At 42.0% G+C, this 13128-nt stretch overlaps 1 protein-coding gene across 1 annotated transcript in view; it reads left to right on the plus strand.

The window, feature by feature from the left end:
• The first annotated feature begins 275 nt into the window (after positions 1-275).
• ryr2a (ryanodine receptor 2a (cardiac)) overlaps positions 276-13128 on the plus strand; it is a 368896-nt gene continuing 356043 nt past the window's right edge. Inside the window, 1 exon segment of the mRNA XM_036571987.1 lies at positions 276-336. Coding sequence (XP_036427880.1) covers positions 289-336 — 48 coding nt within the window. The 5' untranslated portion in view covers positions 276-288.

The following is a 13128-nucleotide window of genomic DNA, read 5'->3' on the forward strand; positions in this document are numbered from 1 at the left end:
TTAATTTGTATTAAAAAGGACATTTTTGAACAATTAGAGGGCGATAGCAGGTGTCCAATGACCCCATCTCACCCCACCCTCTGCGCACGTGCCTGCTTGTAATACCTTATATGACTAATAAAACCAACTGGTGCGTCTGACTACACCCACCAGAGGGCGCTGTGTGCTGACACACTCTGTCTCTCTCTCTCTCTCTCTCTCTCTCTCTCTCTCTCCCTCTCCCTCTCTCCCTCCATCAGTGCCCTCTCTCTCCCTCCGCGCGCAGGGCTGCAGTTGTGCGGCTCCACCATGGCGGAAGGCGGTGAAGGCGAGGATGAGATCCAGTTCTTACGCACCGTGAGTACCAAACGCGCGAGTGTGATTATGACAGCGTGCGCGCGCGTCCGCGTGCGTCTTTCCTCTGCAGACCGGCTGCGTGTTCGTCTGTCTTTTAGCGTTTTTCCTCGCTCGTCTCGGCGCGCGCTGTGGATCAGCAGCGCTGATAAGCTGCAGAATTAGAGCAGCGGGGTTTGTCCTTCAGTCTGCAGCTACAGTCCACACACATGCGGCATACCGCACATTTCACTGCTTCACCTGCTCTAGCGCACCCACAGTGAACCTGGCCAAGGCTCTGGAAACGAGCTGCTGAGCTGAATCAGGTGTGTCACAGCAGGGAAGACACGAAAATGTGCACTGCAGTGAGACTGAAGGTGCAGGACTGGCCTAAATAATTCACTACAACTGATTGACTCTGCAGATTTATGCTTTATGGGGTCTACAGTTATTTATAATGCCTTTCAGTGACAGGCTGTAAATGGTCCGCAATGGTCTGTAATAGTCCTCTGCTGAGAGCTACATGCTTTACACTGTTTTCGTTGTGGCAGTGATGGCAGTGATATATGCACATACATGTGTGTTGTGAAGTGAGTGTGTTTGGGAGCCAATGAGCTGAATCAGGTGTGTTTGAGGAAGGAAGGAAAGCACTAAGGCTGACTTCAAGAGCAACATTAGGCAAGCAGTTCATTCATTTGCTGAATAATGTCTTTAAATGATCCATAATGATCTATAATGATGTACAGTGAAGTCCCCTGTTGAGAGGTACATGAATTGTTCTCATTGTTGTAGATGCCAGTGATATATGATATGTGTGTGTTTATTTATATATATATATATATATATATATATATATATATATATATATGTACACACGTACATATAAGTATGTTTATGCTCTGATGAGTTGAATCAGGTGTGTAGGAGCAAGGAAGCGCTGAAACGTGCAGTGCAGGGGGAACTTTGTGTGGGAGACGCACACTGGGCTGGGACGTGAGCTGCATTACATGATGGTGGAGGAACTGTTGAACGTGGGTGGCAGTGCCTTAGCGCGTTTGCCGGAGTTTGATGAGGTTTATTTCAGTAATGAGGTGAAGACGTGGACAGCTGCAGTGATGTGTGTGTGTGAGTGTGTGTTGCATTGCATCAGTCTGGTATATTGAGCTCTGGCGCAGACAACAGCAGCAGCAGCATGCACTGGTATAAATGATGTAATGCTGGATCTACAGCCAGATGCACTTACTCAGACATTTAAAACCATGCTGGGCTGTTTAGTGGCAGGAATATGAGTGAAGGGTTAAAAGTTGTGGTCAATTAGACTGTTTTTAGGTTGGGGGCGGGTGGGGAAGTTCAGATGGAGGCCATCACTGTGGTTGCTTGGGTTATTTCAGTAAAACTGGTTGTATTTATGGTCAAATCAGTTGTGTGTGTGTGTGTAATCAAACTGTTGGTGTATATGGTCAAACTGGTAGTGTGTGTGAATAAACAATTAGTGCATGTGGTCAAACCAGTGGTGTTTATGGCCAAACCGGTGGCGTATATGACCAAACTAGACGTGTTTATGGCCAAATTGATGGCATATGTGATTAAACAATTAGTTCATGTGGTCACACTTTTGGTGTATGTGGGTAAAACTGTGGTGTTTATGGCCACACTGGTGGAATATATGGTCAAACTGTTGGTGTCTGTGACCAAAACGGTGAAGCATATGGCCACACAGTTGAAGTATTTGGTCTTCAATAGGACTATCTGATATATTGTTTGTTAAAATTTGTATTTCAATGCTGGCCTTTGCGATTCTAACATTGCAGAAGGCTGCAGTATGCAAATCAGCCCCTGAAGTGCCTGAGCCCTGACCGGTCAGGTGCTGTTCATGATCCGAAGTTCTGAACCTAACCTGATCAGGTTAAGCATGCAGCATTAGTTGTCATGATGATATATCATATTAAAAAAGTGATCCACTGTCATGAGTCAGACAATGCAGAGTTAGCGTGAACTAAGCTGAAAGTCAGCTGGGCAAACAAGAAATCCTGCTTCGCGAGACAGACTGATCAATCGCTGATCAATCCCAGATGCCCCAGAGGGGTTTCTGTGTGTATTTTGATGAATCGAGGCTTAAGCACACTGGAGGTCACGAACACATTGGTGGTTCTGATCTAGAAATGGCATATCGGTATTTATGGGTGATGGTATCGGTTTGTTATCAGCAGGAAAAAACAGCCCAATAAATGCAAAATTTGGTCTATTCAACAAACCCAAGTAATTTTGGTAAAAATAATGCAGTCTTTATTCAAGGGTTCCTCATTGTATCTGTAATATGTTGCATATGGAAAATAATAACCACAATGTTTAGCAATATAATGACAATATAGTATTTAGCTCATATCAGCCTGAAATAGGCCATTGGCCCCTAAATCAAGGGGTTGAATCTGTGTAGCCCCAGATCTTCTGTACATTCAGCATCGTCATATTACGTTTATTGTTTAGCGGCTTCAATATTGATCAGCCATGTGTAGTTTGGACATGTAGGAGCGAGAAAAGGGGCCAAAATCTCAGCAGCCTTCCCTCCCTCCACTCATTCTGCGCCATTACGCCTGATGCAGAGCTTCAGTGTAAACCAATAGCTCGGTGTTTCCCGGCGCTGCTGCTGTAGCCCCCCTGCAATCCACATTTGACTGTTTTCCTGCTCTAGCGTACCTGATTCAGCTCATTTACAAACCCTTCAGGAGGTGTTTTAGAGCAGGAGAAGCACTAAAATGTGCATGTGGACTGTAGGAGTAGCAATAGGAACCATTGGGAGAGCTTATGGTTTGTGCTTGATGCTATGAGTGCAGAGCGATAGTAGAGAAACAACAACCATTGACAATAATTACCCCTGGCATGTTGTGTTACGGTATATTCTGTCAAGAAAAAGGGAAAACTTACAATCAGGTGCTTTTATCAAAATATTTATGATAAAAATTAAATGTCATTAACAAACAAAAAAGTTCTAATTAATAGCTTTGTTTCAAATGAACATGGAGGGATGGGCCTAATTAAAAAAGCATGTACTGGGATACGTTCCTCTGATGACCATTCCATTACGTGCACACAGTCTGATGAAAACGTTGTGGTTCTGCTCTCTAATACTGTGTGACAGTGTTAATTGATGTGTCTTTAATGTATGAGTGTGTAGCAGGTCTTCGGAGCGCAGGTGTGTGATGTGCATTCTAATAAGGGGGTAGCACTGCACACACGCTGTGTGCGCGCGTGCAGAAGGCCGTTAAAGCCAGATTATCTGTGTGTCATTGTGGTCACTACCACACGTGACCTTTTGCATGTTTAGACCAGGGCTGCCCGAAGTGTGGCCTATGAGGACGTTTGTTTTGGCCTGCCAGAAAGCAGCCCTAACCCCAACTCTTTCACCCAGTGAACTAACATAAACCGGGTTGTGGAGGTATTTTTTTCCTTGCCTTACCTGTAATTTTGTGATAGTCCCTCACACTGAAGCAGACGTGGGAGAAAATGTAGTGATAGTGTGTGATTTGAGTCTTGATCTTTATTTTAAAAAAGTGCAGTTCAGTGAAAGTTGTGGTTGTGGTTTACTGTCATTTTCAATTTGGTGATGAACTTGAGAATTAGTGGCATTTCGCCTGATGAACGAGAGCTGAGACATGTTTGTAATCCCTTTTTTCTGAGACTGACATCATGTTTTTTAGTCTGAAACCCAGCATTGTGGTGTGGGGATCCTAAAATGTACACTGAACCATAGAGGAGGCTTTCTGTACAGGCTTATTATCTGCCTGCAGCACAGACTGCATTTAACCAGCGCAGCTGCGATTCTAGAACAATCTTATCTATGTTAGGTAAGATAAATGTGGTAATAATGTAGGATGTCTCATCACTCAACATGTTCAAAAGTTCAGGTATGTTCAGTGGAACTGCTGCCGTCTTGCTGAGGTTTGAACGAAATAAATCAATAAATTAATAATTTATATTAAATTGACAGTAAATAAGTTTTTACCATCACTAGAGTCAGTTACCATGGTAACTTGATTAACTATCACCAGGCACTGGCCTATATATTATATATATTATTCAAATTTTATATTCTCTTTATTGTTGAAGTACTTTTGAAGTATTTATGCATTTTTTTTATTCAATTTGAACCGTCTTGATTGGCAAAATGGCACAATACCAAAGTAGTGCACTGCATAGTGAATATTGCATAGTTTTGGACATATATCCCAAAATACTGTACTGTATAATGAATAGAGCATCATTTCATAAAACAGTGCACTATATAGTGAATATTGCATAATTTTGTAGCTCCAGTAGCTTTGTTAGCTACAAAAGCCTTGTAGCTCCCGTACAAAATTATAGAAACAAACCTTGGACGCCAGTCATCTGTTTGCTGGTCAACTACATTTGGGATAAGGTTTATGTAACTGAGTAGGTCTTTGGCTCCTGTGGCGCGTGTGTTTATACAATATTCACAGTGTGTTTGTAGATGTAGAGAGACGCTATGGCTGGCAATAAAGCAAAAAACAGCAGTCACAGACAATAAACTGATTTTGTGAGGATTAATACCTCAAATCCAACTGATCTGGTATTGAAATCTTAGATAATACAGAATGGATTTGACTTTGAATGCATAGATGCAGTACAGAAAGCATGTCAACAGTTACAGTTTCAACAGTTAGAGTTTGAAAATAGCCCAAAATAGGGCCCTAAATAGTGAACAGAGTGTAGATTTGGACACAGCTCGTGTGTCATGAGCTGAAGAATGAAACTGCAGCTTCACCCAAGGCCGGTGTGTTCGGCACTGCTGTGGTTTAGAGGAAGAAACGGAACAGTGGCATCAAAAATACTACAACTCCTACAAGAGCCGTCAAACTGTCCACAGGATGTCAGCGAGAGCTGGAGGAAGAGCGAGAGAAAATCCCTCTCGTTTCTCTCTCACCCTTTCCTCTTTCTTTCTTCCTCTCTCCCGTTTCTCTCTCTTTATGTAATTCTCCCTATTAGTATTTCTTGTTTTCGTCTCTCTCTATTCTCACTGTCCCTTTCTCTCTCATTATTCTCTGTCTTTCTCTCTCCTCTCTCTCTCTCTCTGCTGGCTGAATGCGATGCTCCCCTCCTCATTAAAGTTTGATGAGATCCTCCCGTTACATAAACAAGCAGAGGACAGGAGCGCAGCGCACACACACTTTCTCGGACGTCAGCAAAGACAGCGTCCTTCTGAACGTCCACACAGTCCGGTATCCTGCAGGCAGGTAGCGGCAGCGTTTCTGATTAGGCAAAAGTCTGGCCTTCTGCGTGTAGTATTGTTCATTTTTCAATTCAGTTCAGTTCAGTTAAACTTTATCGTTATTATTCAGTGCAGCATAACGGAGAGCGTCCTCACTGTTCTCACTGATGCAACATGTATGGTACACACAGCAATACAAAAGCATAACAGAACAGTGTAGACTCAGTGCTAGCGCTGTAATGATTAGTCAACAAAGTCAGCGTTAGTTGTCAGCGACAGCAAGATGATATCTACCTTCCTCACAGACTTTAGGCCCAACCCTAATCAACCCCAGCTGGTCTAATAGTTGCCTTCAGAAGTCCTTGATTGGCTGAATGATGTATGTCAGTTGCGGGTTGGAGGTGAAACGTACAGGTTACATAAAGTAGATCTCCAGGGGCAGGGTTGGTGACCACTGCTCTATGATGTTCCGATTGCAGTATATTGTAGAGCAAATGTAGGGGGCGATGTGGCTTTTACGATTTTATTGACCCGTCTAAGAATAAATTGCTTGTTGGATGAATCATACATATGTGAGCTGTCAATCAACAGCTCTGGGAGGAACTTCAAAAGGCCTAGTTAGATGTGAATGAGACTGAGTTGTGACTTTACAATTAAATTGTTCATAATTAAACACAATCAAGAACACAACTGATTTAAAGTTTCACAGTTAACAGCAGGAGCATCACTAGAGATTTATGGAATGGGGGGTCTGTACTAGGAGGGTCTGTACTAGGAGGGTCTGGGGGCATGGTCCCCCAGGAGAATTTTTTTAAACGCCCCAAAATGTTCATCATGAACTTTTAGAGAAGGAAATGTATCTAAAAACAGCTATTTGGTCAAATTAGCAAACGGTAGATCTGTGTCTTTGTTTGTTTGTGTTAAACACAGAGCTAGCATGACTTAAACACTGTATTCATCCAATTGCAACAGGCACAGATCAAGCAATGGTACAGAAGTCAATGCTATCTCTTCTCTCTCAGATAAGCTGCAAAGTCAATATAAAGTAAATATATTACACAAATACACTTATTATAGATCAGTTCAACCTTGATACAATCAGATAAATGTGATTTTGCTTACATTTCGTTTTTCACATGTCTGATAAGCTTTTAATAGGTCTTCAGCTTCAGCGGTTGCTGATTACTTTGTAGGGCAAAAAAAGAGACCCTTCCCCAGGTCTGATATGATTGGCTTACAACTTATGCAGTCTGATTGGTTGAGTCTGGGTTCCACTTTTGACAAATGACAGAGCGGGGTCAGCGGACGCTGCGGCGCATAGTGCGCAGACGTCGCCAACTTTCTGCAGAGTCAATTGCTCCAGACCTCCAAACTTCATGTGGCCTTCAGATTAGCTCAAGAACAGTGTAGAGAGCCTCATGGAATGGGTTTCCATGGCCAAGCAGCTGCATCCAAACCTTACATCACCGAGCGCGATGCAAAGCGTCAAATGCAGTGGTGTAAAGCGCCGCCACTGGACTCTAGAGCAGTGGAGACGTGTTCTCTGGAGTGATGAATCCCGCTTCGCCGTCTGGCAATACGATGGACGAGTCTGGGTTTGGCGGTTGCCAGGAGACGGTACTTGTCTGACTGCATTGTGCCAAGTGTAAAGTTTGGTGGAGGGGGGATTATGGTGTGGGGTTGTTTCTCAGGAGTTGGGCTCGGCCCCTTAGTTCCAGTGAAAGGAACTCAATGCTTCAGCAGACCAAGAGATTTTGAACAATTTCATGCTCCCAACTTTATGGGAACAGTTTAGGGACGGCCCCTTCCTGTTCCAACATGACTGTGCACCGGTGCACGAAGCAAGGTCCATAAAGACATGGATGAGCGGGTTTGGTGTGGAAGAACTTGACTGGCCTGCACAGAGTCCTGACCTCAACTTGATAGAACACCTTTGGGATGAATTAGAGCGGAGACTGTGAGCCAGGCCTTCTCGTCCAACATCAGTGTCTGACCTCACAAATGCGCTTCTGGAAGAATGGTCAGAAATTCCCATAAACACACTCCTCAACCTTGTGGAAAGCCTTCCCAGAAGAGTTGAAGCTGTTATAGCTGCAAAGGGTGGGCCGACATCATATTAAACCCTATGGATTAAGAATGGGATGGCACTGAAGTTCATATGCGTGTGAAGGCAGATGAGTGAATACTTTTGGCAATGTAGTGTATATATAGTTTAAAGTGACTTAGTGATGTTGTCCGTAGTGGTGATATGATGTATTATACAACAGTTAGTTCCGGCCACGCAAGCTGATTGGTTGAGAAGCGTTCTAACCGCACTGTTATTTCGCCATAACATCACGGGTTTTTCACAACACTGTATCACTCCGCTGAGACGCCGTTGACTTTGACAGCTGTAGGAGACGCTCAAGACATTTGAACGTTTTTACTTCTTACTTTGCACAAACAGAAAATGGACACTTTTAAGATCACATTTGACCGACAGCCAATTTGGTCAGACTCTGAAGATGAGACTACACTAAATTCCCAAACTGTCATCACCACTGAGCAGCTTTTCAGTCGGCAGCTGTGACAGAAGAACAGCTAAACAACCTGGAATCAGCCAGAAATGAACCCAACACCATTCGCCAAACTAAATGGGCTGTAAGATGTTTTACAGACTGGCTGGAACAAAACAACATTAATATTGATCTGGCAAAAATTTACAAAACTGAGCTAAACTTGATATTGCAGCAGTTTTATGGCTCAGTCTGATTTGGTCAAACTCTGAAGATGAGACTTCACTTTTTGCAAATGGTATTGGGTTCATTTCTGGCTGATTCCAGGTTGTTTAGCTGCTCTTCCGTCACAGCTGCCAACTGAAAAGCTGCTCAGTGGTGATGACAGTTTGGGAATTTAGTGTAAGGAGCTGGAGAACGAACTGCCGGCTGTGCAGCGAGTGGGCGGAGCTCGTTACTCTGACGTAGCAACAAGCTGCTTGTTAAGGAACTATAATTTGGCTGAAGGAACTGCTAACATTAAAACATATTAAACGCCGCGTTCACAGCCCAGTTTATTAATTTCTTACTTTATTTAACTGTTGTATAAAAGCAATAGAACACTTGAGGTCATGTGTTATCGCGAATAACATCACGGCTGTGATGATCTACGGCAACCAAATCACAGCTGTGATGTTATTTCGCGATAACACACTCCCTCTCATGTTCTATTGCTTAAATACATATACTAATTATTACTGTATAGTATTAGTGTATATATACCATACTTTAGTAATATAGTCTGTGGCATAGTGCAGTGGGTAACACTTCTTCTACACTGTAGACTGGGGTTCAATCAATATATAATATGTCCTTTTTTATCGTGGTACGCTGTTGCGTCTGTTGATTGAAAGAGCAGTGTATTGCGAGTAAAAGTGGACTGAAGTTTTGACGACTTTCTTATTTCTTATGTCTTCTTACTTTTTATATCTTATTTCAATTCATACGGTATTTGGTGGATCTCAGGACAGACACTAGCTCTACATGTGGGCTCTGGCATGACAAACTTTGGGAACCTCGGTAATGTGTAGTACAGTGAGATGCAACTCACAGCAATTATTTCCCGATGATTCCAATTATTATTTCATTGCTTAATACAACCACAGCAATTACAGCTCATCTCACACTAGAAACGTATAGAAAGATGTACATTTCATCTTCTGACAGTATGTAACAGTAGACGGGTCAATGAAAGTGTGCTGGGGGGATGTGATGTCGCGGTATGCGTCCTCTTAATGAAGTCACCGTGGCTTCACTGCAGTGCCTGGCTGATTTACTTCATAATTAAGAGAGGGAGAGAGAGAGAGAGAGAGAGTATAAGAGCAGTTTCAGCGTTCTGCAGTGCCACTTTGATCTATCACTGTTGTAAGAACACAATTACTGTGTCTCTCTCTCTCTATCTCTCTCTCTCTCTCTCGCTCGCTGGTGCTGGTGCTGTATCTCTATCTTCCATATCCTCGCTCTATGCAGATAGGATCCTCTGTCTCTGTCTCGGTCTCAGATGATTCCGTCTGCGTAGTGTAAGTGATCTGAACGATAGAGATGCAGAACTGATATGTACATTGTGTGTGTGTGTGTGTGTGTGTGTGTGTGTGTGTGTGTGTGTATGTGTGTAAAGGAAGCTCCATCTCTGCTGCAGTCAGTGTGTTGGTTCGCGTGCTAATTGTGTGCACCATACTGCCCTGAGAGACACTGTCATTAGAAATGCTACTGAAAATCTTACTGAAATCTTCCTTTTTTGCAGTTGTCATGTGACCAGGAAGGCTCCACTGCTGTGCATTTGAAATCTCAGTTGTCTGCTAGCTGCCCGTGCATTATTAGGATCTTAATATGGCTTATTATTATGGATTATAATGACATATTATCATTATAATTATGGATATTTAGAGCTATAGTCACAGTTAGGGGTGATGATATGGAAAAAATATTATATCATGACAATTTTCACAATACATAGTATGCATCACAATATGTAGTTTTTCTGTGATTTAAGCTGCAACAGACAAAATAGAACCTGTAGTGCCACATATAAAAAATACTATAATAATAATAATAATAATAACAATAATAAATCTACAATTGCAACAATTTTTATTCAGTGTTCTGCATTAAACAGGCCTAAAAATGCTCACTTTGTAATGAAACATTTTGTTAGTCAGTGTTCTTTAAGTACCGACGATATCCACAATATCCTTAGACTATAAACTGTGTTGTGGCGTAATTTATCATGATAACACTGAAATATCGTCATATCGCCCACCCCAGTCACTGTTTCGGTAAGGTAACAACATTTTTTTCAGTGGTGAACAATGACTATTAGAGCTAGGCCCTCAGTTTGAGCTATAAACTTCAGTTCAAGCTAGCGTAATGCTAATTCCTATGTGGTTTCTGGTAGTAGTTCGTTATTGCTAAGCTAACGCTAGTGCATGTAAAGATTTTTCAGACATTCTAGTTTAGTAACAGACATGTGAGGCTTGTAAAAGACATTCTTGGTTTTATTTGAAGATGGTAACAGACATTAACGTACAGTCAAAAGTTCGGGCGCCCAGGTCAAATAACATGTTTTGTTGATGTTCTAAGTGTAAAGAAGTTAACATGTACTCTACACACTTCTGCACATTTTAATGCACATTTACTGTATGTTACAACCTCACTGCACGGCCCAGTGCGCTTGGAAGGTGGGGGGCTGATCCTACGCAGAGAAAGTGGGCCAGTTATGCTGTCTGGGACTCTTGTCCATGGATGGCTGTGGCTTTGCTGGGGATCCACCTCCCGATGTCCAGATGATAGGACTAATGCTTAGATGGCTGTTACAGTTGAGAGCCCCTTAGATAAGTTTTCACATTGCGAATAGAACTATTGTTACAATTATGTTAATGTCATTTATTTACAACCCCATTTCCTAAAAGGTTGAGACGCTGTGTAGAATGTAAATGAATATAGGATGCAATGATGTGCAAATCATGCAAGCCATATTTTTAAAAGCAAAAGTTCTTTGGTGTTTTATTTTGAGAAACGTTATTCTTGAATTGTTGCACTATTTGCTCACACAGTCTTTTACAGAGTGGTGAACTCTTCTGAAACACTCAGCCTCTCTGAGATGCTCTTTTTATACCCAATCATGTTACTGACCTGTTGTTAATCAACCACCAGGTGTTGTTTTTTTTTAGCATCACACAACTCTACCAGCCTTTTGTTGCCCCCATCCCAACTTTTTTGGAACGTGTTGTTGGCATCAAATTCAAATTGGGCATATATTTTTCAAAAAACAATAAAATTTCTCTGTTTTGACATTGGATATGTTGGCTTTGTACTATTTTCATTGAAATAAGGGGTTTAAATTATTTGCATATCATTGCAGTTTGTTTTTATTTACATTTTGCACAGCATCCCAACTTTTTTGGAAATGGGGTTGTATACCATTTTCAAAATCATGAAAGTCCTGGGGTTTTTTAGGACAAGTGTCAAGATATAGTGAGTGTTGATGTTAGCATTGCATAACATAATATTGATTCATGGTGGGAACACAGACAGACACAAACACAGACTCACTTAAAACTCAGAAGACACGTGTAGGTTCACTGTTGGTTTTTAATAGCAAATAAATTGACCATATTTGTGTCGTCGTCATTGCAACCTGTTTCTGTCACCACATGAAAAGCTTATGAAGAGTGTCTGATATCTGAGACATAGTTTTGCAATAGTTTTGACAAAAAGGTCTGGCCTGAAATTGTAATTGTTCTTTAAAACCTATTCCTGCCAGTGTTGTAAGGCAAAATAGTGCTCCAGAAAACTTTTTCATTCTTTTATCATCATCATTTTCCACTCTTTTATCATCGTCAACATTGCAGATAAAAACTCAGAAGACTCCTGTAGGTTCACTGGTGGTTTCGGATAGTAAATAAAATGACTGTATTTGTGTTGTAGATATTGTGACGCCTGGTTCCCATCACCACCACTGTAAAGAAATCTGAGTCTCTACAATCAACCATTTCACACCAAAACCACTCCGAATGACTCTGGTTACATCTTAATGGTTGAATTATGCAAGGAAATTTGAAATACTTCCCCTATTTCAACCCCATGTTTACCCTGCTGGTAAAAGATGGTCTGTAGTTCATTTCTGTAAGTGTTTATTCCTCTTTTTGTAAAAAGCTGTTATGCAATGATTTCTTATTTTGACTGCTGCGCTGAAATGCTTTAATATTCCTCGCCTGAGGTGTGTAGACACACACAAACGCACACAGGATGGAGATCCTTCATGTGTTCACACATAAACATGATCTCGATCTCTCTCTCTCTCTCTCTCTCTCTTCCTCTCTCCCCCTCTCTTCCTTACCCACGCAGCACTGCAGCAGTTGATCCTCCTCTGCAGTGTGAGCAGTCGCTCAGAGACCACTCCCCCCACACACACACTGATTCTGTGAGTGTGTGTATGTTAGACAGTCTGGATGAACGCAGCAGTTCAGTAGCATATTGTATAAGAGCAAATTTGACTTATTTGATGGTTGCACAGAAAGTGAATTGCTGTTTTGAATCTCCGTCTGTTTCTTTGCTGTGCTTTGTTTCTTATTTTGTGTTGTGGCTATAACAGCCTCCACTCTTCTGGGAAGCTTTCCACAAGATTTTGGAGTGCGTCTATGGAAATTTGTGCCCATTCAGTCAAAAGAGCATTTGTAAGGTCAGGCACTGATGTTGGGCGAGAGGGCCTGGCTCACAAACAGCGTTACAGTTTATCCCAGTGGTGTTCAGTGGGGTTGAGGTTAGGACTCTGTGCAGGCCACTGGAGTTCCTCCACACTGAACTCATCAAACCATGTCTTTATGGAGCTCGCTTTGTGCACAGGGGCTCAGTCATGCTGGGACAGGGAAGGGTCTTCCCCAAACTGTTACCACAAAGTTTAAAGCATATAATTGTCTAAAATGTCTTTATATGCAGTAGGATTAACATCACTCTTCACTGGAGGGCCAAACCCTGAAGAACAGCCCCAGACCATTATCCCTCCTCCACCAAACTTCACTGTTGGCACAATGCATTTCAGTAGGTAGTGTTCTC

This window comes from Colossoma macropomum, unplaced genomic scaffold, assembly GCF_904425465.1.
Source record: "Colossoma macropomum unplaced genomic scaffold, Colossoma_macropomum, whole genome shotgun sequence".
NCBI lineage: Eukaryota > Metazoa > Chordata > Actinopteri > Characiformes > Serrasalmidae > Colossoma > Colossoma macropomum.